Here is a 25,480-nt window from a genome sequence, read left to right as displayed (position 1 = left end):
TTGTAACTATTCCCTATTCATTTTCTGACAGTTTTACTGAAGCCAGCTCAGCTGCTAAGTGGTTAACTTCAGAGTGTAATAAATGTTTGAGACAGCTATATCGCTGTCAGCAATATGAGTGGATAAGATGATTGAAATACTGGTATGGTGTTATGTAAGTCATAAGAATCCTACTGGACCGTTTTAGCCAACTGAAATGTGAGACAAATAAAAGCGTCTCGAGAATCTTTTTAATAGATCAAACTGTAGATAAATAACACATTAGATTTAACGGTTTTATAAGCTGTTATTGAAAGCCTGAATGTGTCCGTTCAAGCTTTCAAATATTAATTTCATGTGGTTCCACAGGGGTGATAAATCAAATTAAGCAAAGCACGAGGTAAAGGCCAACTCCGTCACAAGCATGAGGTGAGGAGACAGTTCAGATGTGTTTACAAGCTAAACAATATAAATAACAGGTAAACATATATATACAATTGTTGATGAGGATTAATGCCACTAAAATGGAACTAAATCAGGTCAGATTAGATTTAATGAAAACTATTTTAGTTCTAGTGGGGCAACATGGACTCACTCCATTACAGTATATGAGGTTCAGTAGAAGTAACATTGGGATGAGTCAAACTTTTGATATTGTCATAATTATTAATAATGACATCTCTCATTTATGTAAATTCAGCTAAATCCAATTCAGAGACAAATATGACATTAAAAAGTCATGTAATGGGAGTGTGGTGCTCCTGGAAGTGGGAGGTGCTAGTGAGACACAGACACACAGAAGTCTCTCATCCAATTCATGTCCTTTCCCAGAGTGGTCCATAATTAACTTTTGCCTGGTTGGCACTTCCAACCAGATATAAGGAGGCTGAGGCCCCAGCATCCATAAGTCAGATACCTTCTTCCTCTGTGGTAAGACTCTCTCCACCTCCTTAGATTTGTATATTTGTCTCCTCGTTGTACTCAGCAACTGAGGCAGTAGCTAACTGCACTGTTTGAATTGACTTCTGCATGTCTCTTAAGATTTTACAATATGCAATCAAGTGTAATCCAGTAAAAAGGGCTTTATAAATACATTTAATTAATTGATTGAGTGCCATTGGTTTAAAAAAAGAAAGTTTTTCTTTAAATGTATATTACTTCAAATCTGTAAGTTCCTTTTATGTCCAAAAGTTGTGCTCCTGCACTTGTTTGTAAATTAAGGGAGAGGTCTAGAATTTAACAGGGTTTTCAGGGGTATTTATTTCAATATATGACAAAGTGTAGTAAAGTGCCACTAGGAAAATAAAAGTTGGCAGCTGCACCTGTAGTTGAATTTGATATGGTTTTAATTATATAGTTAAATGTTTTTTTTTGTTTGGGCATTTAAATGGTAAGGCTTTAGACTTGTGCTTTTTCACAACACCTTACATTTCACAGGGTCCTCCAAGAAGTACACATTAATCTGTAGGAGGGGAAAAAGAAGGTGAGACATGGTTTGACTCTTCACATAAAAAGTGATGAGAATATTCTGAGAGAGATACCGCTCACCTAACTCTGTTGACTGGGGAGGAAGCACCACAGAGTCAATCATGTTTCTTGTTTCATCTCTTTCCTAGTTATCCGTCACCATGAGTACGGACGCGGAGATGCAAATCTACGGCAAGGCTGCCATATACCTCCGTAAGCCTGAGAGGGAAAGGATTGAGGCACAAACCGCACCCTTTGATTCAAAGAACTCCTGCTATGTGACAGACAAGGCGGAGCTGTACCTTAAGGGTCTGGTCACTGCCAGGGCCGACGGGAAGTGTACTGTAACAGTCATTAAACCCGACGGCACTAAGGAGGTAAGTCTGATCTGAAAAGTAGTCAAGTTCAAGTTTGTGTAATTACTCAGTTTCATGAAAAATCATCAAAATGATCAAAAACCGCTTCAATAGACAATATGCCATCAGTAACAACAGATAGATTAGACATGTATTTGTTTTGGTAAGCAGAATATTACCTTCAAACACATCATGTTTAAAACGGCTATTTAAAATTGGCATGAAACATTCAGTCATGTCCACTTTGATCAAATCAAATCAAACTTTATTTGTCACATGCGCTGAATACAACAAGTGTTCACCTTGGCGTGAAATGCTTACTTACAGGCCCTTAACCAACAGTGCAGTTCAAGAAGAGCTAAGAAAATATTTCCCAGCTAAACTAAAGTAAAACAAATAATAAAAAGTAACACAGTAAAATAACAATAACAAGGCTATATAAGGGGGGAACCGGTAACGAGTCAATGTGCGGGAGAACAGGTTATTCGAGGTGATTTGTACATGTAGGTAGGGGTGAAGTGACTATGAATAGATAATAAACAGCGAGTAGCAGCAGAGTACAAGACAAATTGGGGGGAATAGACCGGTTTCCATTTGATTAATTGTTCAGCAGTCTTATGGGGTAGAAACTGTTAAGGGCTTTCCTCTGACACCACCTATTATATAGGTCCAGGATGGCAGGAAGCTTGGCCCCAGTGATGTACTGGGCCGTGATCTGTGTGTAATCTATATTCCTGACTATTTCAGGAAGGAAAAGAGTTCAAAGATGCAGACATTTTCGAGATGAACCCCCCTAAGTATGACAAGATTGAGGACATGGCCATGATGACCTACCTGAATGAAGCCTCTGTGTTGTATAACCTCAAAGAGCGTTATGCAGCATGGATGATCTATGTAAGAAACCTGCACATACTAACACACACATACATGAACATAATAAATATACACATACAGCGCAAAAATGAATGGTAGAAACAGTACACCCACATCCTCACATAAATCCAGGTAGAAGTCCATCTGACTTTACTAATACCCTAATTTAATCACTTTCATCCAGACCTACTCTGGGCTCTTCTGTGCCACGGTGAACCCCTACAAGTGGCTCCCTGTGTACGACGCAGAAGTTGTCAACGCCTACAGAGGGAAGAAGAGGATGGAGGCTCCACCCCATATCTTCTCTGTCTCTGACAACGCCTTTCAGTTCATGATGATTGGTACGAGCTCTCATGGATGGATGGAGGAATGCATGGTTGGATGGATGAATGGATGGAGGGATGAATGGTTGGTTGGATAGTTGGATGGATGTCCATTAAGTGCGCATGGATAGATGAACGGATGCATCAATGGAAATTTAAATATGCTTCAGAGAGGTATCTGCTGTTTTCTAGTCTAGGTAATAACAGTTTGCTGGGAATATCTGATTTCACTACCCTTGAATGGAAAATGTTCCAAATTGAAATTCATGATGATGCTATGAATTAAATAATGTCCCCTGAATGTTGCTTGAGTATGATAAGTAATGTGTTTTTTGGTTCCAGATAAGGAGAACCAGTCCGTCCTGATTACGTAAGTTGTTTACTAAAATGTCACTTGAGAAAGTGTTTCTATTGTAATAAGTTGTGTCACTTGGTGTGATGAAATACATGACATTATGAATGGATTAGAGCATTAGGCTATGTGTAATAACGAGTCGATGAGAAGGATTATTTGTTAAAGACTTATGTCAGAACACAGGTTAACAGTGTATTTTTCTATGCCATTTCTTAGTGAAAGCCAATCTGACACTTAAACATGTAACTAAAACCCCTCTTTCTCTGTCATATAAACCAGCGGAGAATCCGGTGCAGGAAAGACTGTCAACACCAAGCGTGTCATCCAGTACTTTGCCACCATTGCAGTGTCTGGGGCCAAGAAGGAAGCAGAACCAGGCAAAATGCAGGTAAGTTGTTCTTATGTTTGCCTTTTTAACACATTTCAGTTTGGTTGGCTGTGTAAACTGTTTTTCCAGTGGTGAATCCTCTTTCAAGCAATTGAGAAAAACAAACTTTACCAGCTTACCAGTTTTTGAGCAACTTGTGTTTTTCTCAATCAGGGGTCTCTTGAGGATCAGATCATTGCAGCTAACCCTCTGCTGGAGTCTTACGGTAATGCCAAGACAGTGAGGAACGACAACTCGTCTCGCTTTGTAAGTATGAAGGGCATACTGTGGAAGTTACCTTATATTGGAAAAATGTAATTTAGATGTTCACTTCTATTATACAGATATTAGATGTTCTTTTTATCTCTGGTTTTGTTGTTGAAAATTTGAAATTCAAACTTCTAGTGTTTTTAACGTTTTAAAATGTGAATTTTTTTATTTAAAGTTTCAGACTTAATTCACTGTAATATTATTGTTTCATCAACCCCTACAAAACAATGTCCATTATTTATAATCCACATTATAATTCACATTTACTGTTGCTGCAGGAGTCTTCCCTCTGCTGTAGCAAACTGGATCATACATCCTACAACTGTATCAATAGACCCAACATCTGTCCAACAAACTAACATTTACAGGGGTCTATCAAAGTAAAATGTTAAAAGATTAATTTGTTGACCTATTTATAACCCCCATAATCTTCAACAGGGTAAATTCATCAGGATTCACTTCCAAGGTGGTAAACTGGCTAAAGCTGACATTGAAACCTGTGAGTTGGTTTTGATTGTTTCTCAATGCTTTCCTAAATTCACACAGATTTTTTGGGAGATCAAATTGAAATGAATCTCATGTTCTCTTTTTTGCTCTCTCTCTCTCTCTCTCTCATTCCCGTTCTACTCTTCCTCTGTGTGTCATTCACTCTCTCTCTCAGACCTGCTGGAGAAGTCCCGAGTGTCCTTCCAGCTGCCCGATGAGAGAGGCTACCACATCTTCTTCCAGATGATGACAGGCCACAAACCTGAGCTAGTTGGTAAGACAAAGTAGAGGTTCAGGGGAAATTATTCCCACCCCCATCAATGGAATCTAAAAAAAATATTAATAATCCACAATATGAATAAAATTACAATAATATTACAATGATTACATCTCTGGGAAATATCTATCAAGTAATGCACTGTGATGCACTAGTCCACAAGTCTCAGTGTCCTCTTTTGATGCTATTCATTATATACTATGTATCCTTGAGTCCATCTTTTGAGTAAAGGAGGTAGAGATACTGTTACATTTTTTGTATTTAACCTTTATTTAACTAGGAAAGTCAGTTAAGAATAAATTCTTATTTACAATGACAGCCTACCCAAGCCAAACATTAACCCCAGACGACGGTGGGCCAATTGTGTGCCGCCCTACGGGACTCCCAATCACGGCTGGTTGTGATAAAGCCTGGAATCGAGCCAGGGTCTGTAGTGATGCCTCTAGCACCGAGATGCAGTACCTTAAACCGCTGCGCCACTCAGGAGCCCCCCAAAAAACTGTAAAGGTGGGACAGCAGAATTCTAAGAGATTTAACTGACAAGCTGTTCTCTGTTGTCCACAGAAATGGCGCTCATCACCACTAACCCCTACGACTTCCCCATGTGCAGTCAGGGACAGATCACTGTGGCCAGCATCAACGACAATGAAGAGTTGGATGCCACAGATGTGAGTCAAACAAAGGGTTAACCAAACTCTAGATATGGAATGGATAGGACCACCATACACACTGAATGTACTGTGAAATTCCAACTTGGTGGCAGCTGGGAATGTTCATGTATGTTTAAGTTTGATTCTAAATGCCTTGTGTTAGTTAGACATGTGCCTCAAGGAACTCTTCATGCCTTCCACTATAGAGCACCACTAAGTGCCCTGTGGAACTCTGCTGCCATCTACTAATGTGTTTGCCAAGCGTAATCATGTGTAACAGAGAAGCCAGTCAAATCTATCTATCCAATTTATTCTGCAGTGAGCAGCACAGAACTGTAGTGTAACTGAGCAAACTACCGTTCAGTTCATCTCTGTTGTACTTCCTCTTTAATGTCAGGATGCCATTACAGTCCTGGGCTTCAGTAACGATGAGAAGATTGGCATCTACAAGCTGACAGGAGCTGTATTGCACCATGGAAACTTGAAATTCAAGCAGAAGCAGCGTGAGGAGCAGGCCGAGCCAGACGGCACAGAGGGTGAGTCCCACTCATATATATACAATATGTAGAGCATTAGTCCCATTCCCAGTCCCCAACATAGAAATAGAACACCTAAGACAGACAGTGCCACATGAAAGTCAGGCAGGAGATCATTTTTGGAGAACAAATTCTAACCCCACAAAGACGTTAACCAAACTATTTTGTCAGTGTGAAATTCCGAAACAATTGATCTTGTGTCCCTGAGTCTGTTGTTGTTGGTTCTCTCTCCAGTGGCTGATAAAATTGCCTACCTGCTGGGCCTGAACTCAGCTGAGATGTTGAAAGCTCTGTGCTACCCCAGAGTGAAGGTCGGCAACGAGTATGTGACCAAGGGACAGACTGTGCCTCAGGTACGGCGGCCAAACAAAGCATCTACCATTTTCTGAGCACTGAAATTATTTGGGGGACGAGTGCATTGCTTTTGTTTTTCCCAAGCTTGTTTCACCTCATCACTGGACATGGTCAATATCTCATGTATTAATTTGAGGTATTATCATTGCAGGTTAATAACTCAGTCAGTGCTCTGGCCAAGTCCATCTATGAGAGGATGTTCTTGTGGATGGTCATCCGTATCAATGAGATGTTGGACACCAAGAATCCAAGGCAGTTCTATATCGGTGTGCTTGACATTGCCGGGTTTGAGATCTTTGATGTGAGTATGAGACCAGAACAAGACAATAAGTTCTGATTGAGATGGATTACAGCCTTGTATGATGAAATGATCCCTTTTAAAATTCCATCAACAGTACAACAGCATGGAGCAGCTGTGCATCAACTTCACCAATGAGAAACTGCAACAGTTTTTCAACCACACCATGTTCGTCCTGGAGCAAGAGGAGTACAAGAAGGAGGGAATCGTCTGGGCCTTCATTGACTTCGGCATGGACTTGGCTGCCTGCATTGAGCTTATTGAGAAGGTAAGCTGTCTGTGAGGATTTTAATGGACCATTATAATGGACCATAACAGCAAAGCTCATATGGAGCGTTGTGTGAAATATTATCACAGCGGTACAACGTATACAGTATTAAAATCACTGGGGAAGCCAATCGAGTCCAAAAAATCCATATAAAAACCAATGTGTTAATTGCGTTGTTTGCTCTGTAACCTGTTAGTTTATATGCCGTGCCACTGTGACATATAGGTCTAAGGCCAAGACAATAAGAAGACACAGTGGCAGAATAAATTCAACCACATCTTTGTTTCATCACAAAACCGGAGAGCAAAATCTGTCTTGTGGAGTCCACAAAGCATTATGAATGTAACAAACAGTTACATGACCTACAACATGGTCAGTCAAGTACATTTTTCTGTCATTTTCGGACTACTAAACATCTATTGATTTAGAAACACGGGGAGATACCGCAAAATGCGAAGAAAACAGGAGTTGCCTCCCTCCAATATTCCAGCGCCATTTCAACATCATCAAATCACCCATGCTTAGTCTAATACAGTGAAAACTAAAAGATTCCAAAAACTATTTTAGTCCAATCAACGTAAACTTAATATCATATGGCTGTCCATGGTACTAATGTATGTGTTTGTGTGATTAAGTAGAAAATACGTGGTGAAAATACATCAATACAATTATGAGTACAAGTCCCTATCTCCATCCATGGCTAATTTAGGAAAGGGCCCATTTTAGCTAGCTAGCTATCCTCCAGAGGAAAACAACACAATGAGATGCAACAATTGAAGTTTCTTTCTGTCAATAACGTTTGGCTTGATTTGGTGTGAAGCCAAATCCAAACTGGCTTCACTTGACACGGTTTTTGGTGCACCAGGACCATTCACAGATTAGCTCACTCAGTTTAGCTCAACTCTGATTCGCTGTAATTGTACACAAAAAAATATCAAGGGAGGCCAAATGATCGCTGGCTTCTTTTGCATTCAATGCTACAATATCATACTATTTTTGACCAGACAGCATCAGATAGAAGGGCTACACATACAGAGACAGAGGGGCGCAGTTTTGCTCACTCTGATGCTTTACCTGGAGTGATACATTCAGCCTCTTGCTAAGCGAGACGAAAGATACATTAAATTATGTCCATTTTTTGGGGGAAGCCTCACTTCCCTTGGCACCCATTAATATATGCCACTAACTGTTGAGAACTCAATGTTTCCTATTATGTGTCCCTAAATGAATATAATCCTATAATAGCATATTTACTAAATGTAAATATCACTAATTTGAAATCTCTTTTCGTAAAGCCATTGGGCATCTTCTCCATCCTTGAAGAGGAGTGCATGTTCCCCAAGTCTTCAGACACTACCTTCAAGGACAAGCTGTACGCCCAGCATCTTGGCAAAACAAATGCGTTTGAGAAGCCCAAGCCTGCCAAAGGCAAGGCAGAGGCCCACTTCTCCCTGGTGCACTACGCCGGAACTGTGGACTACAACATCACTGGATGGCTGGAGAAGAACAAGGACCCCCTGAACGACTCAGTTTGTCAGCTGTACCAGAAGTCCTCTGTCAAAATTTTGGCTGCCCTGTATCCCCCTCCCCCTCCTGAGGGTAAGACTAGCATCACATCACAATATTTAACTAAATACTAGTTATAACTCAGACCCAAATGTTCTTTAAAGTCTTTCAATGTATGACAATTTCTCAGGGTTTATCACTGGGTTGATTTACTAATACACTTGGTTAATTTAATCATACAATAGATGTTATTTTAAACAATCTCATTGACAGCATTTGCCTCTAGCTAAGTGTGAAGTTTAATTAGTGTGCTTGCAGAAGACAAGACCACTCTAGATTTCTTACATATTCTTATTATTTTTCAATTATTCCACCCGCTCTAGGAAATGTACTTTTCTAGTTATCTTTTACTTTCCCCCATTTTAACAGATAAAGCCAAGAAAGGAGGCAAGAAGAAGGGTGGTTCCATGCAGACTGTGTCCTCCCAGTTCAGGGTGAGCTTTTGCAATGTGCTTATTCAGTCCTTCAAAAGGTGCATTGATTATCATAAATGAGAACATGGTTTGTAACCCCCTTACAGGAGAACTTACATAAGCTGATGACCAACTTGAGGAGCACTCATCCTCACTTTGTGCGCTGCCTGATCCCCAACGAGTCAAAGACTCCAGGTACAAGAAATATTGGCTTAAATATGTCATCTTATCAGTACAGTATCAGTAACCTTAACAATCCCAATCTATAACCTGTTTATGAGTATTAAAAGAGACTTCTTTTGTTTTACCAGGTCTGATGGAGAACTTCCTGGTTATCCACCAGCTCAGGTGTAATGGTGTACTGGAGGGTATCAGGATCTGCAGAAAGGGCTTCCCCAGCAGAATCATCTATGCTGATTTCAAGCAGAGGTACATGCGCACAAGCACACACACACGCACACACCACATAAAATATCTGCTCCAAGGGTTTTCCCAGCATCAGAATAGTCTTACCTTTTACGAAATATAACCAACCTATTACAACTTGACATACTTTAAAACTGTCTTCTCATTCAGGTACAAAGTACTGAATGCCAGCGTCATCCCTGAGGGCCAGTTCATGGACAACAAGAAGGCTTCTGAGAAGCTGCTTGGGTCCATTGATGTGAATCACGAGGATTACAAATTTGGACACACCAAGGTCAGTCAAAATCCCCCAGTAAAAGCTGACAACAAAACACAACTTCAATAATAATTTAAACCCGTACCGTATAAAATCTCTCCAGTTGATCTATCCATCCTTATGTTCTTTCTTCTTCATTTAACTAATGGAAAAGGTGGAAAAACATTGTTCTGTTAATTCATCACAAGTATAGAAGAGAAACTAAACTCATTATAATTTGCATTGTGATAGAGTGGTATAGTTGCAGGTATATGTATCTGTACATGATTAATCTACAACTGTACAATAACTAACATCTTAGAAACAACCTGTCACATGGTTTGTTTGTAACCGTTGCAAAGTTAATGGTGTTTAAACCAATCTAGTGGTTTGACCCTTTCTATCTGTCACCATCTGTGGTTCCATTGACCATGTTAACCTGTGTCTCAGGTGTTCTTCAAAGCCGGTCTGCTGGGTGTCCTGGAGGAGATGAGAGATGAGAAGCTGGCCACTCTGGTCGGCATGGTCCAGGCTCTCAGTCGTGGATTCCTCATGAGGAGAGAGTTTAGCAAGATGATGGAGAGGAGGTGAGGAATAGTAGACATCTTGGCAAAGCTTTCTGTCAACCACCTGTATCTAATGCATTACGATTACATACTGTATATGCTGTGAGTTGTTCAGAATGAGAAAGTACATCTTATAATGGCCTACTAAAGCTTTTGGGTTCATTAATTTAGTCCAGAAATGGATGTAGCAACTAAAGGACTCTAGCTTTATAGTTGGAGTTTGGGATTTGGCTGTTCAATTGTCATTTACATTTGTGGAATTTACCCATTCATTCTTGAAGAATATAAAATGCCTCATGAGCTTAGAACGCACGAACTGTCAGTACTTGCATCTAGAGAGCTGTCTATGAATTTAAGAGGGGTTACATTTCCCAAGCCCCATTCCTCAGCTGTAAACAAACATTGGTGGGGGGCCATTTTGTTGTTCTTAGAGTCACAGAGTGTAGCTTTAAGCATGTCACTCACCATGACACTCTATTCTTTCTGTCGACCAGAGAATCAGTTTACGCCATCCAGTACAACATCCGCTCATTCATGAATGTCAAAACCTGGCCATGGATGAAGTTGTACTTCAAGATCAAGCCCCTGCTGCAGAGCGCTGAGACTGAGAAGGAGCTGGCCAACATGAAGGAGAACTATGATAAGATGACGACAGACCTGGCCAAGGCTCTGGCCACAAAGAAGCAAATGGAGGAGAAGTTGGTGGCCCTGACACAGGAGAAGAACGACCTGGCACTCCAAGTCGCATCTGTGGGTGAAAAAACAACATTCATTACTGTCAAATTTACATTCACATGAATACACATACATATGAACACACCTTTTTATTGCCAATATTATATACTTTACATATCTCGTGAATTTCGATTGATTTACTCTGACCTTCAATACACAAAGTGAGGCCTCTGAATTTTCCCCCTTGTTCTGAAACCAGGAAGGAGAGAGTCTGAACGATGCTGAGGAAAGGTGTGAGGGGCTCATCAAGAGCAAGATCCAGCTGGAGGCCAAACTCAAAGAGACGACCGAGAGGCTGGAGGATGAGGAGGAGATCAATGCTGAATTGACTGCCAAGAAGAGGAAGCTGGAAGATGAGTGCTCTGAGCTGAAGAAGGACATTGATGACCTGGAGCTCACCCTGGCCAAAGTGGAGAAGGAGAAGCACGCCACTGAAAACAAGGTCTTGTGTCTTACCATAGACAGTCTAACCAACAATAATCCAAACACTAATCAATTCAAAACATAGCTTAACAGAAATGTAATTCACGTTGTACAATAGTAGAATTTCAGCACTCCCAACATTCATTGCATGTTCTGCTCCCCCTCATTTATGACTTCCATTCAGTACACTGGCATGGTGAACACTGACATCTAGTGTTGAATCTATAGTACAGTAATTGTTAATGCTGTGCAAATCTAAATGAAATGAATGCCATATTTAACAAACTAAATCTCCCCTTTATGGTGAAGTGACCAAAGACTCATTTTGATGTTGCCGTTTTCAGGTTAAAAACCTGACAGAGGAGATGGCGTCTATGGATGAGAGTGTTGCCAAGCTGACCAAGGAGAAGAAAGCCCTCCAAGAGGCCCACCAGCAGACACTGGATGACCTGCAGGCAGAGGAGGACAAAGTCAACACTCTGACCAAGGCCAAGACCAAGCTGGAACAGCAAGTGGACGACGTGAGTGGAGTTTGACATTTTGGCCATGATAGTATGTAAGATTATATTATCTTCAGTTGTTTAGATTTTAACAATATATGCGTTTTTATCTTATAGCTTGAGGGTTCTCTGGAGCAAGAGAAGAAGCTCCGTATGGACCTTGAGAGATCCAAGAGAAAGCTGGAGGGAGATCTGAAACTGGCCCAGGAGTCCATAATGGACCTGGAGAATGACAAGCAGCAAGCTGATGAGAAAATCAAGAAGTAAACACAAACAAATGACTACAGTATTACCTGCTATAACGGTTGTTCTTGACTATTTCTTGTAATTATGAATTAGCATTTACATGTGATTCTTAAAAGCAAAGTGAATGGTATAATACTCTCCCTTTACACTATCGAACCAAAACCAACTCTGCAATCAATGTGTTTGTGTTTCTTAGGAAGGAGTTTGAGACCACCCAGCTCCTCAGCAAGGTTGAGGATGAGCAGTCTCTGGGAGCTCAGCTGCAGAAGAAGATCAAGGAACTCCAGGTACAGTACAGGATATAAGCTTCAGTACAGAAGAGCACAGACTTGAATCATTTCCTTTAAAATAAATTACACTTTTTCTGGCAGCAGACAGTTTTCCAGGTGGCTTCTGATAGCTCAGTAGGTTGGAAGATGGTGTTTCTTGTTGGTGCTTCTTACCATCCCCACTCAGCCCTCAATGACAATATACATGTTAAAATGGCTTATATCCATCTAGAGTCCTCTGTCTAACTTCTTACCTTTGAGGGTTTGGCTCCTGCATGGGACACTGTCTACTAAATGTATTGGTGTAACTGGGTTTTTATTACACATTTATACAAAATATACATACTATTATTACTTTGTGAGATTCAATTGTTTCAACTTTATTGTAGTGTTCATCCCCCTGCTCCTACCCCTGTTCTAGGCCCGTATTGAGGAGCTGGAAGAGGAAATTGAGGCTGAGCGTGCTGCCAGGGCTAAGGTTGAGAAGCAGAGGGCCGATCTCTCCAGGGAACTTGAGGAGATCAGCGAGAGGCTGGAAGAGGCCGGAGGTGCCACTGCTGCTCAGATTGAGATGAACAAGAAGCGTGAGGCTGAGTTCCAGAAGCTGCGTCGTGATCTTGAAGAGTCCACCCTGCAGCATGAGGCCACAGCCGCCGCTCTGCGCAAGAAGCAGGCCGACAGTGTGGCTGAGCTCGGGGAGCAGATCGACAACCTGCAGCGCGTCAAGCAGAAGCTGGAGAAGGAGAAGAGCGAATACAAGATGGAGATTGATGACCTTTCCAGCAACATGGAGGCCGTCGCCAAGGCTAAGGTGAGTAGTGATGTTTTGATCAAGCAGTATTGAGGGGGGTCAACTACATTACCATTCAAGTGAACTGAAGTTGACAGGAGTCACAAATATAAAGAAATAATGGGACATGTTTCACTAACAGGGCAATCTGGAGAAGATGTGCCGTACTCTTGAGGACCAGCTGAGTGAGCTCAAGACTAAGAATGATGAGAATGTTCGCCAGGTCAACGACATCAGCGGACAGAGGGCCAGACTCCTGACAGAAAATGGTACCTTCAACAATGATCAACAAGCCAATGCTTTCCTTCAGTAGAACACAACATGTATTAGGGGCTATATCCAGATAGTTTCTACTGTACTATTCACCACCTAACATTGCCCTATGATACCTCAGAATCAATTTTCAATCTTAGAAAACAGAGATCCTATTAACAAGATGTTCCTCTGTCCCTGCAGGTGAGTTTGGCCGCCAGCTGGAGGAGAAGGAAGCCCTGGTGTCTCAGCTGACCAGAGGAAAACAGGCCTTCACCCAGCAGGTGGAGGAGCTGAAGAGGGCGATTGAGGAGGAGGTCAAGGTAAGGGACCCAAAATGGAGAGTTTAGAGCCATATCTTTACATAGACGGTGACTACACCACCCTCAGACTCTTCTACTGTCTCTCCACCCTCAGATACTACTACTGTCTCTCCACCCTCAGATACTCCTACTGTCTCTCCACCCTCAGAGACTTCTACTGTCTCTCCACCCTCAGAGACTTATACTGTCTCTCCACCCTCAGATACTCCTGTCTCTCCACCCTCAGAGACTTCTACTGTCTCTCCACCCTCAGATACTCCTACTGTCTTTCCACCCTAAGAGACTAGTGTAACCAGGAGGACTATCTGTACATATTGGTGGCACAGATGCTGTTTCATCCTTTCCTACACTTAAATTACCCTTGCCTTACGATTGCGTCTGAAGCTGGGCTTGTAGCAAGGCTATCCTCACCATAAGGTGATCGATCTCCTGTATATTATGAGTACAGCGACTGCAACTAGAAGGCATAATGTTAATGTTACTACTTAGCTTCGGCTGTTGGAGGTCGTGTAGAACCATGTCCAGATAAAGTGTCAGGGGTGAAAAAGTTGAATGAGGGAAAAAAATGTAAATACAAAACGGTAATTAAAAAGCAAAAACCGTAATTTAGCAACAAACTGCACAGCTTCACGTAAACAAGTCCACATAATCTGTTTGACTATCTCACTCATCTCTCTTTGTCTTTCTCTCTCACAGGCTAAAAATGCACTGGCCCACGGTGTTCAGTCTGCCCGCCATGACTGTGACCTCCTGAGGGAGCAGTTTGAGGAGGAGCAGGAGGCCAAGGCAGAGCTGCAACGCGGCATGTCCAAGGCCAACAGTGAGGTGGCTCAGTGGAGGACTAAGTATGAAACTGATGCTATCCAGCGCACAGAGGAGCTGGAGGAGGCCAAGTGAGTCGCACGCAACAGAAAAACTCAGATATGGTGTGGATGGTGAGGGTGGTAGGGGGCTCTGAGAAAAAGTTACATCAATATGTATTGAAGCATATGTATCACTCCATAAAACCAACCTCTGTTGTCCAACAGAAAGAAGCTGGCCCAGCGTCTGCAGGATGCTGAGGAGACCATTGAGGCGACCAACTCCAAGTGCGCCTCCCTGGAGAAGACCAAGCAGAGGCTGCAGGGAGAGGTGGAGGACCTCATGATTGATGTTGAGAGAGCCAACGCATTGGCCGCCAACCTCGACAAGAAGCAGAGGAACTTTGACAAGGTGAAAATAAATAAACCTCACCATAGGCTGATATTTACTGTCTGCTATATGATCAATTCTAGTATAATTGTAGCATATTTATAATTCAAAACTCTTCATCAATGACTTCTGATGAAAATCCCATGGATTCTCCTAGGTTCTGGCAGAGTGGAAGCAAAAGTATGAGGAGGGCCAGGCTGAGCTGGAAGGAGCTCAGAAGGAGGCTCGCTCTATGAGCACTGAACTCTTCAAGATGAAGAACTCCTACGAGGAGGCTCTGGATCATCTGGAGACTCTGAAAAGAGAGAACAAGAACCTGCAACGTGAGCATTTGACGGCAAATCATTTGCAATATTAATTGCTGTTAATAAATTCCCTGTTATTATAATTCAATGTCAACTTCAGTGCATTGGCGAAATCCACTGAAAATCTAAATTGCTTCTGTGTGTGTGTGCAGAGGAGATCTCTGACCTGACTGAGCAGATCGGAGAGACTGGCAAGAGCATCCATGAGCTGGAGAAGGCCAAGAAGACCGTGGAGACAGAGAAGTCTGAGATCCAGACCGCTCTGGAGGAGGCTGAGGTACAAACTACAGTCCAATGATCCCTGTATTGGTGTTTATTGTAGTCATATATATTTAATTCCTACATCCAAATGTACTGAACACAATTGGCCTGACTGCCTCTGTTTGTCCAGGGAACACTGGAGCACGAGGAATCCAAGATTCTGCGTGTGCAGCTGGAGCTGAACCAGATCAAGGGTGAGGTGGACAGGAAGATCGCTGAGAAGGACGAGGAGATGGAGCAGATCAAGAGGAACAGCCAGAGGGTGGTTGACTCCATGCAGAGCACCCTGGACTCTGAGGTCAGGAGCAGGAATGATGCCCTGAGGGTGAAGAAGAAGATGGAGGGAGACCTGAACGAGATGGAGATCCAGCTGAGCCACTCCAACAGGCAGGCCGCTGAGGCCCAGAAACAGCTGAGGAATGTCCAGGGACAGCTCAAGGTAAAGGGACTGGGACATCAGGCTCAAAAACGTGAAAATGGCTAGGGATTTGTTTGTGAAACACCCCTACTTCCACAAGTCCTAATGAACGTATGTCATTGTGAACCCCAGGATGCCCAATTGCACCTTGATGACGCCGTCCGTGTCGCAGAAGACATGAAGGAGCAGGCAGCCATGGTGGAGCGCAGAAACGGTCTGATGGTGGCTGAAATCGAGGAGCTGAGAGTTGCTCTGGAGCAGACAGAGAGAGGCCGCAAAGTGGCTGAGACTGAGCTGGTAGATGCCAGCGAGCGTGTTGGACTGCTGCACTCCCAGGTATGGGTCAAAAGCCATTTCTAATGAAACTCAACCAAGCATACAGTTTAAACGCACCTGTAATTGGACCGTGCTTGCCTTAGATTTTCATAATTTCAGTCTTGTGACTTGTCAGTTCTCTTGAGAGTAAAACAAATCGTCTTGTTTCCTCCTTCAGAACACCAGCCTTCTGAACACCAAGAAGAAGCTGGAGACTGACCTGGTGCAGGTGCAGGGAGAGGTGGATGACATCGTCCAGGAGGCCAGGAATGCAGAGGAGAAGGCCAAGAAGGCAATCACTGACGTGAGTCCTTGAATTACATCAACGTGATTTGTCCCCGAGTGCCAATGGTAGCTGGGCTGGATAAGAACCACAAAGATCTCAGAGGGACGTTATGATTGGTGCCAATTGGTGCATAAATTAAACAAACTACTATTCCAGGCGGCCATGATGGCTGAGGAGCTGAAGAAGGAGCAGGACACCAGTTCTCACCTGGAGAGGATGAAGAAGAACCTGGAGGTCACAGTCAAGGACCTGCAGCACCGCCTGGATGAGGCTGAGAATCTGGCCATGAAGGGAGGCAAGAAGCAGCTCCAGAAACTGGAGTCCAGGGTGAGTTACCAGCAGGGTGGATTAGGGTGGATTGAAAGACCGATTGCTGGAAATGTATTTGATCATATGAAAATAAACAGGAACATTGTTTAATGACTTGTCTCACAATAACCCACCTAGATCAGGGGTTCCCAAACTTCTTTGCATCGGGGACCACCCCTTTTGTGATAGCGAATTCATCAGGGACCCCCTTCATAATATCAGAACACAACCCCTACTTTAAAGTGCGATGAAAATAGCATCCACGCAGATTTCCTATGACTTCTTCAGTGCATGACTGGACTAACCAAGTCTCGGGCCCTGGGAAATAACATTTTTAAGTCCCCCCTCTTTGCATCAGAGAGAAAATGTTGACGTTTTGAAGGTCATTTACTGTCACTCTACACATTTTGCCTTGGGACAAAGAGAAAATGTTGCAGTTTAAAACTTAAATTACAGTGAATTTAAGTTCATAACAAAACAAATTATAATAATTGTACACTTATTTAGTGGAGGACCTTTAAATAAATTAAAATGTATTAATCTAGTTGCTTCATTCAGGCTTAATTGTCTCAGCAGACTTCCTCTAATCTGCCATTTCATTCATAATAATAATAATAATAATAATTCACAACAAATATCAACACAGAATATAATATACATTCATCGGTTTAATGTCATAGTAATAATTTCTCTCTGTTGTTACCTCTCAGTCACTTGCCGTTGCTAGGGAAGCTAGCGTTGCTATGCGGGGCTACCAGCTAGCAGGCTAATGGCTGAATTAGCTTGTTGGCTAGCGAACGTTAATAAGTTCATAAAACCTAAAAACACAACATAACATCTCAACAAACATATGTATATACTCAAGAAACTTTACCGTCTTGAATATAGTGATTTTACACTCGCTTACCTTCAAAATAAAGAAAAAAAATGTATTTATGTCGGTGCTTCTGTCTTGCTGTTGGCTCACTTGGCAAACTACTCTCAACTGCCATGGCGCGAGCTCCATAATAGAAGCAATGTCACAACATTAAAACATGAGAGTGGCGACCTCTAGTCGCCATACTGGTACTGCACCATACACCACAAAACGCATGACAAAATGGTTAAAAGTCATATTTCAAAAACAAGAAGAATTGAGTTGTGAGCCCCCAGACCCGTTATTTAATCTAAGAGTTAATAACATAAATTGTGGATGAATAATATTATATTGTACAGTATTGCACCCTCTAAACATTTTCCAAAGATCCCGTGCTGTTTAATCTGTTCTTGCTATAAATATACATAAACAAATTGAAATGTAAATTCCACTTTGAGAACCACTGACCTAGATAATGAAAAGTTGTTGTTATTATGACAGCCCCCTTCAATTAACATTTTAAAAGACTACATGGGAACAGATTACAATTGTGCCCCCTTGACTGGGTAGAAGACTATACCTCTTATACAAATATTTGTTACGATTTCACGACCTCCAACCAATTCCTACGTTTATTTCTTCCACAAAGGTGCGCGAGCTCGAGACTGAGGTGGAGGCCGAGCAGAGAAGAGGTGTAGATGCAGTCAAGGGAGTCCGCAAGTATGAGCGCAGAGTCAAGGAGCTCACTTACCAGGTAAGAGAAAGTGCATTCTTCACACACTTGACACTAACACAGACAGGTTTGTGTATAAAACTCTTGTGACACTGATTCTTTGCTCTTCTCTCACAGACTGAGGAGGATAAGAAGAACGTTAACAGACTTCAGGACCTGGTAGATAAGCTGCAGATGAAAGTGAAGGCCTACAAGAGGCATTCTGAGGAATCGGTGAGTCTGAGAGCATACATTCGAAAATGTAGATTTTCTCTACAAACGTAATGTGCATATGGTTTAGTTGAAGTGTTGCTACAGCACGCCAGTCAACAATGACAATTGATAGTGCAAGTACATGCTGGAGAAATTATACACATTTGTGAGTGTCCCCTATGCCAATGTGTTACCAACTTAAAGGAGAGGGGGTTGAATAGGAATTTGCTGGTCGAGTGGTAGTGCTGGAGGCAGTTGTTTGTTCCCGTTCTGCCACTCACTTTCTCTGCAGTATCATACATTGCTATCCTAAATCTGCTAATATGTGTTTTGTTGAAAATATTATTTATATTTGCTACCTGAAGCTTCAAACTTTAAATGCTGATGTTCTGCTCTCCCTCCCCTTTCCTCACCCAGGAGGAAGCAGCAAACCAGCACATGTCTAAGTTCAGGAAGGTTCAGCATGAGCTGGAGGAGGCTGAGGAGCGTGCTGACATCGCTGAGACTCAGGTCAACAAGCTCAGAGCCAAGACCCGTGACTCTGGAAAGGTACAGAACTGCTGCTAAACCTATACCTGACACATGTTCAAATCTGACCACATCATCACCACCTATGTATCAGTCTTCACAGAGGTCAATACTGATCTTTTACACTCACTCAAGAAGCACATTTCAGGGCAAAAATAATAAACATATATTTCAAGTTGGTAGTTCAAAATTGAAAATCCAAGCTGAGCACAGAGCATTAAATGCTCGATCCATATATTTATCATGTTCATTATTATTACTGATCCATTATATTCTATCCATATATTTATCATGTTCATTATTATTACTGATCCATTATATTCTATCCATATATTTATCATGTTCATTATTATTACTGATCCATTATATTCTATCCATATATTTATCATTTTCAATATTATTTCTGATCCATTATATTCTATCCATATATTTATCATGTTCATTATTATTACTGATCCATTATATTCTATCCATATATTTATCATGTTGATTGTTATTACTGATCCATTATATTCTATCCATATATTTATCATGTTCATTATTATTACTGATCCATTATATTCTATCCATATATTTATCATGTTCATTATTATTACTGATCCATTATATTCTGTCCATATATTTATCATGTTCATTATTATTACTGATCCATTATATTCTATCCATATAATTATCATGTTCATTATTATTACTGATCCATTATATTATTTCTTTCTTCTTACAGGGAAAAGAGGTTGCTGAATAAACAAGACCAAAGAATTGAAGATCAAGTCTTACCATTTTCCTGTGATGCATAAAATATGATTTTCATGGTGAAATGTTGAGCATTGATTAAAAACATGTGGATCTACATACACTTCCTTTGTGACTGTGGATTTATTACTCAGCAAACAACTTTTTCATATCATAAAATATTGTACTTTAAATAATGGAGCAATCTGGGATTCCAACAGCAAACGTGGTCACCCCAAAAAAGCAGTTCGTTTTTATGGTAAACAGATGAGGGATGAGACTGGAGAAATGTAACCACTCTCAAATTCAGGATCCTTGGGACTTCCCTACCCTAAACACTAACCCTGACCTTGACCCCTACCATTACCCTGACCTTGACCCCAGCCCTAAACCCTGAGCCTGACCCCTACCTTTACCCTAAACCTCAACTTAAAGGGATACTTCAGAATTTTGACAATTAAGCACTTTGTCTACTTCACCAGAGTCAAATTACTCATGGATACCATTAATATGCCTATACATCCAGTATAAAGGAACTTAGAGTTTCGCTAGACAATGCTAACTTGCGTTAGCGCAATGACTGGAAGTCTATGGTATCTACAAGTATGCAATTTATTGAAATCTCCAAACACCTGTAGTATAACTATTCTCCAATAGAGGGCACTAAACACCAAGGTTAGAATAAGCTATATGACGGGCCTTTTTTTGCTTGCCACTGCAAAGTTTCTGGAGGTGTCTGAAAGAGATCCTGGAGGGGAATCGGGGGAGCCTAAAGCATGGAGGAATGGGAGGAGCCTAAAGCATTGAGGAATGGGAGGAGCCTAAAGCATTGCCAAAACAAACAGTTAATAATGACCACAGTTAACCTCTCCACCCTGACCGTCTGTGAGTCAGCATGTAGTGAGGGCTTTCCCTGACAGTTGGTAGGTTAGCATATTTATAGACAACGTATGTGAGTGTTTTAGGAAGCTGGGGATCACGGCTGTACTCAGCAAGGGCTTCCCCTAGGCTGGCTGACAGTATTTATGGTCTACCGTGGTGTGTGTGTGTGCTCTTTAAGAAACAGACGGGATCACCGCTCTACATATGTGTACAGTAGAAGGAAATGTTATTATTTTCCCACACAGTTTTTTAAAACCTTAATTAGCATGAGCAGTGCAAACGGGTAATAATTATTAATAATAATAATATATTAAACTTCTATAGCGATTTTTCAACAGATAGAAATCTTAAGGTGCTTCAAGAGCAAGAAACAACCAATACATCATCATGAGTAGCTTAGCTATAGCTAGCTAGGTCAACCAATATATCATCATGAGTAGCTTAGCTATAGATAGCTAGGTCAACCAATATATCATCATGAGTAGCTTAGCTATAGATAGCTAGGTCAACCAATACATAATTATGAGTAGCTTAGCTATAGATAGCTAGGTCAACCAATACATAATCATGAATAGCTTAGCTATAGATAGCTAGGTCAACCAATGCATCATAGGTAGGTCAACCAATCATGAGTAGCTTAGCTATAGCTAGGTAGGTCAACCAATACATCATCATGGGTAGCTTTGCTATAGCTAGCTAGGTCAACTAATACATCAACATGAGTATCCTAGCTATAGCTAGCTAGGTCAACCAATAGAGGCCAAGTATTTTCGTGCATGCATGGAGAGGGACAGTTCCTGGCTTGATCAGAGGAAGGTGGTCAGAGAGATGGTTGATGAAGATGGGAGTCTAAGTGACGATCTTGTAGAGGGCTACTCTGGGAACCAGCCTGAGTCATGTAGCCACTGGAATTCTCCTCCTTTGCAATGTGTAGCACCCACTTGGGTGATTCCACAGCAGCTCTGGGTACCAGAAAGCTCTCCACATATACAGTTCAGAGTAGTAGCCAGTCGTCCTCACTGAGCCATCTGCCACAGCAGCTCTGGGCGCCAGAAAGCTCACCACATATACAGTTCAGAGTAGTAGCCAGTCGTCCTCACTGAGCCATCTGCCACAGCAGCTCTGGGCGCAAGAAAGCTCTCCACATATACAGTTCAGAGTAGTAGCCAGTCGTCCTCACTGAGCCATCTGCCACAGCAGCTCTGGGCGCCAGAAAGCTCTCCACATATACAGTTCAGAGTAGTAGCCAGTGGTCCTCACTGAGCCCTCTGCCTCAGTACTACATTCCTACTGGATCTCCTGTTCCTCTCAAGCTTCAGGTGACTCCTCAAATGAAGGAACCAGCAGCCAGGTGAAACAAGAAGCTGGTACTGTGTCCAGATGCATCATTCAAACAAAAACATAAAACAGCTAGCTATTTAGCCAGCCATGCCACCGACCTGCCAAACAATCTGCAAATCTGTGGGTGAAAACCACCAGATATATGCAATAAAAACGACATGTTACCAAAAACAAAATACCTACACATATAACTATTAACAACACTTCAACATCCTGAGTGGTGTAGCGGTCTAAGGTGCTGCATCTCAGTCCAAGAGGTGTCCCTGTAGTCCCTGGCTCAAATCCAGGCTGCATCACATCTGGCTGTGATTGGGAGTCCCATAGGACGACGGTGCACAATTGGCCCAGTGTTGTCTGGGCTAGGCCGTCATTGCAAATAAGAATGTGTTCTTTAACTGACGTGCCTAGTTAAATTAAGGTTACACGTGTAAATATTTACAGAGATTGTGCAATTCAATGAGGAAATATATATTTCATGACATGACATAACATTACTCCGTGTTTAAATTCACGAATCAGTGATGACGACATAATTCAGCACAGATGTGGGGAAACCAGTATCTTCGCTCACACCCTGCAGCCAGGTTTTCACACCAGTAGACTAGCCAGGTTTTCACACCAGTAGACTAGCCATGTTTTCACACCAGTAGACTAGCCAGGTTTTCACACCAGTAGACTAGCCATGTTTTCACACCAGTCGACTAGCCAGGTTTTCACACCAGTAGACTAGCCATGTTTTCACACCAGTAGACTAGCCAGGTTTTCACACCAGTAGACTAGCCAGGTTTTCACACCCTGCAGCCAGGTTTTCACACCAGTAGACTAGCCAGGTTTTCACACCAGTAGACTAGCCAGGATTTCACACCAGTAGACTAGCCAGGTTTTCACACCAGTAGACTAGCCAGGTTTTCACACCAGTAGACTAGCCAGGTTTTCACACCAGTAGACTAGCCAGGTTTTCACACCAGTAGACTAGCCAGGTTTTCACACCAGTAGACTAGCCAGGTTTTCACACCAGTAGACTAGCTCGCTACGTAAGCAACGCCTTCTGCGGACATGTGATGATGGTTACAAGGCGGTGCATATTTAAATTTGTTAAGATAATATTTTTAATACGTTATGGTGTATTAAAAGGAGCAGTGTGTGACGCAGTGGCGGCAGCAGGAACATTTCCCTGAGGGTGGCTTGGTCACTGAGTAGGGGTGCTTGCAATAACAAGCAATAACAAGTCCATACCACGTTTAGAAGAAAAAAATGTTAATGTATTCGGTAATGTTACACTTATCCACGTTTACCAGAGGGTTCAAATTGCAATGAGTTAGATGCTAGATATCTTTGTCAGCATTGGCCTATCAAACACATAGCAGAGGCTTCACAGTTTTATGAGAAAGCTATAAATAGAATCCACAGTGGTGGGAGAGGTTGGAATGAAGGCCCAACAGTCAGCCAACACAGACTAGATACATGGTGTCAGAAGGCAGTCATGGAGCAGTGAGCAGTTACCTACTCTGTCAGATTACTTTAGTTGCAGGTTTTGTGAAATCTGTGGTTCTGAAACACAATGGCCACCCTCCATGCTGACTACATTGAAGACACATGCCAGATCTCAGAACGCCTGGATTGATGTTCATTAACATATCAGTTAACCACATCATATGGTTTAGTAATCTGACGTGGCACACAACCATTCATTGATGCAATGCAACCAATAAGAGACTCTGGAATCATGATCCTATATGACCTAAAGAGAAAGGTCCTGCCCCAGGACCATGGAGTGTGAGGGCAAGTTGATCAGACACATTGGTTCCACACTGATGTCATTTCAATGTGATTTTGAACATATATGGTGTTCAACATGTAAAAATGAAGTGGATTATGAATAGGTTCTGAAAGAGGAAACATTAACTACTGGAGAAAGGAAGGTTAGCTAGAGAATCACAGTCTGTATGCCACATTAGTGTAGCTATTAGAAAGCTATTGGGGTGGTTCCTCACCAAAATGAAACAACAAAATACAGATTTGGGATTTTTCAAATTATTTCATCCATAGAAGGGTCCGTTGGAGGAAGGATTGTTGACATATATTGGACATTTATATCTTAAGACATAACTAATTAATTAAAGTTGCAACATTTGTGACTTTTAACAACCCTGTTCTAAACATTGATCATTGGTGGGGTCATCTAGTGGATTGGGCTGTCACTTGTCCTGACTCTTCTGAAAGCCTTGGCGAGGATGAGTCCCCTGCTCCCCCAGAGACGGTTGTGTTCCAACAGATGCAGCTGAAGGGAGGTTGTGGGATTCCCAGTATTTGACTGGTCTATTTAATGGCCATATCAAGTATAAAGTCTGTTTTGTATATGGTCATATCCTCTGGTGCACAGCTCAAATGGCAGTATATATGCCAATAAACCAAAGCCAAATTACCTTAGATATATTGCTGTGGAAGCTGGATGTATTTCGGACACCCCCGTTTTTGAACATGGCCATATTGGGATTGTAAATGATGTGTTGCTTTGGCACTCTTCTTGTAACTTTACCATTGACTGTATGGGATCAAATTGGAGTTTCAAGAACAGTTCAGCAGATGTGGTTTGATACCATCTCTATGACGCAGGGTCATGAATCAATCCCAAACTACTTTAGGCTGCATGTATTTCTGACACCCGGTTTAGAACAAGGCCATGTTTGGAAAAGGTCACTGGCAGGGGGTAATACTTTTGGAGTTGATCTGTAGATCTTACTGAAAAACACAACAGCTCTCCATTTGATCCAAGTGTTTCTCCTTGTAAATGTATTAGATTAATATTACATTTAGCCCTCCATTAACTTCACACCGTAAGCTGAAAAGTGAAGACCACATACCTATACTGAGATATCTGATACAGGCCATCACATTATTTTAACCTTATTAGTCGACCATGAGGTCCTCACATTGCTGACACCATAATAAATTTACAGCGAGATATGTGACCCTAGGAAATAAGATCTGAATTATCCGAGCCAAGCTTGGTGGTTTTATGGATCCATGGCACAGCATGTGACATTTCATTTTCCAGATTTAGATTTTTACTGGCTGACATTTGAATGGATTGAATCATGAAAATAATTCTGATGTGAGCCAAGGCACTGGGGTGTCTCAGGCCAAGGCTCTGGGGTGTCTCAGGCCAAGGCACTGGGGAGTCTCAGGCCAAGGCTCTGGGGTGTCTCAGGCCAAGGCACTGGGGTGTCTCAGGCCAAGGCTCTGGGGTGTCTCAGGCCAAAGCTCTGGGGTGTCTCAGGCCAAGGCTCTGGGGTGTCTCAGGCCAAGGCTCTGGGGTGTCTCAGGCCAAGGCTCTGGGGTGTCTCAGGCCAAGGCTCTGGGGTGTCTCAGGCCAAGGCACTGGGGAGTCTCAGGCCAAGGCTCTGGGGTGTCTCAGGCCAAGGCTCTGGGGTGTCTCAGGCCAAGGCACTGGGGTGTCTCAGGCCAAGGCACTGGGGTGTCTCAGGCCAAGGCACTGGGGTGTCTCAGGCCAAGGCTCTGGGGTGT

General features: G+C 42.2%; 1 protein-coding gene across 1 annotated transcript in view; it reads left to right on the top strand.

Moving 5' to 3' along the window:
- The window catches only part of LOC139424217 (uncharacterized), a 102,489-nt gene that overhangs the window by 37,878 nt on the left and 39,131 nt on the right, over positions 1-25,480 (top strand). Inside the window, exons 41-74 of the mRNA XM_071175896.1 lie at positions 1,448-1,462; positions 1,596-1,823; positions 2,550-2,696; positions 2,860-3,016; positions 3,341-3,368; positions 3,633-3,741; positions 3,895-3,987; positions 4,429-4,489; positions 4,652-4,750; positions 5,318-5,421; positions 5,801-5,939; positions 6,174-6,292; positions 6,445-6,594; positions 6,689-6,859; positions 8,155-8,458; positions 8,795-8,859; positions 8,946-9,033; positions 9,150-9,267; positions 9,415-9,538; positions 9,950-10,086; positions 10,560-10,815; positions 11,000-11,242; positions 11,568-11,744; positions 11,841-11,986; positions 12,166-12,256; positions 12,660-13,049; positions 13,171-13,297; positions 13,485-13,603; positions 14,300-14,496; positions 14,632-14,815; positions 14,952-15,117; positions 15,252-15,376; positions 15,491-15,799; positions 15,911-16,114. Of these exons, the coding sequence (XP_071031997.1) occupies positions 1,448-1,462; positions 1,596-1,823; positions 2,550-2,696; positions 2,860-3,016; positions 3,341-3,368; positions 3,633-3,741; positions 3,895-3,987; positions 4,429-4,489; positions 4,652-4,750; positions 5,318-5,421; positions 5,801-5,939; positions 6,174-6,292; positions 6,445-6,594; positions 6,689-6,859; positions 8,155-8,458; positions 8,795-8,859; positions 8,946-9,033; positions 9,150-9,267; positions 9,415-9,538; positions 9,950-10,086; positions 10,560-10,815; positions 11,000-11,242; positions 11,568-11,744; positions 11,841-11,986; positions 12,166-12,256; positions 12,660-13,049; positions 13,171-13,297; positions 13,485-13,603; positions 14,300-14,496; positions 14,632-14,815; positions 14,952-15,117; positions 15,252-15,376; positions 15,491-15,799; positions 15,911-16,114 (5,190 nt within the window). The remainder of the gene's footprint in view (positions 1-1,447; positions 1,463-1,595; positions 1,824-2,549; positions 2,697-2,859; positions 3,017-3,340; positions 3,369-3,632; positions 3,742-3,894; positions 3,988-4,428; positions 4,490-4,651; positions 4,751-5,317; positions 5,422-5,800; positions 5,940-6,173; positions 6,293-6,444; positions 6,595-6,688; positions 6,860-8,154; positions 8,459-8,794; positions 8,860-8,945; positions 9,034-9,149; positions 9,268-9,414; positions 9,539-9,949; positions 10,087-10,559; positions 10,816-10,999; positions 11,243-11,567; positions 11,745-11,840; positions 11,987-12,165; positions 12,257-12,659; positions 13,050-13,170; positions 13,298-13,484; positions 13,604-14,299; positions 14,497-14,631; positions 14,816-14,951; positions 15,118-15,251; positions 15,377-15,490; positions 15,800-15,910; positions 16,115-25,480) is intronic.

This window comes from Oncorhynchus clarkii, chromosome 13 (genome assembly GCF_045791955.1).
Source record: "Oncorhynchus clarkii lewisi isolate Uvic-CL-2024 chromosome 13, UVic_Ocla_1.0, whole genome shotgun sequence".
Classification (NCBI taxonomy): Eukaryota; Metazoa; Chordata; class Actinopteri; order Salmoniformes; family Salmonidae; genus Oncorhynchus; species Oncorhynchus clarkii.
This window is presented reverse-complemented; position numbering and strand designations above follow the sequence as displayed.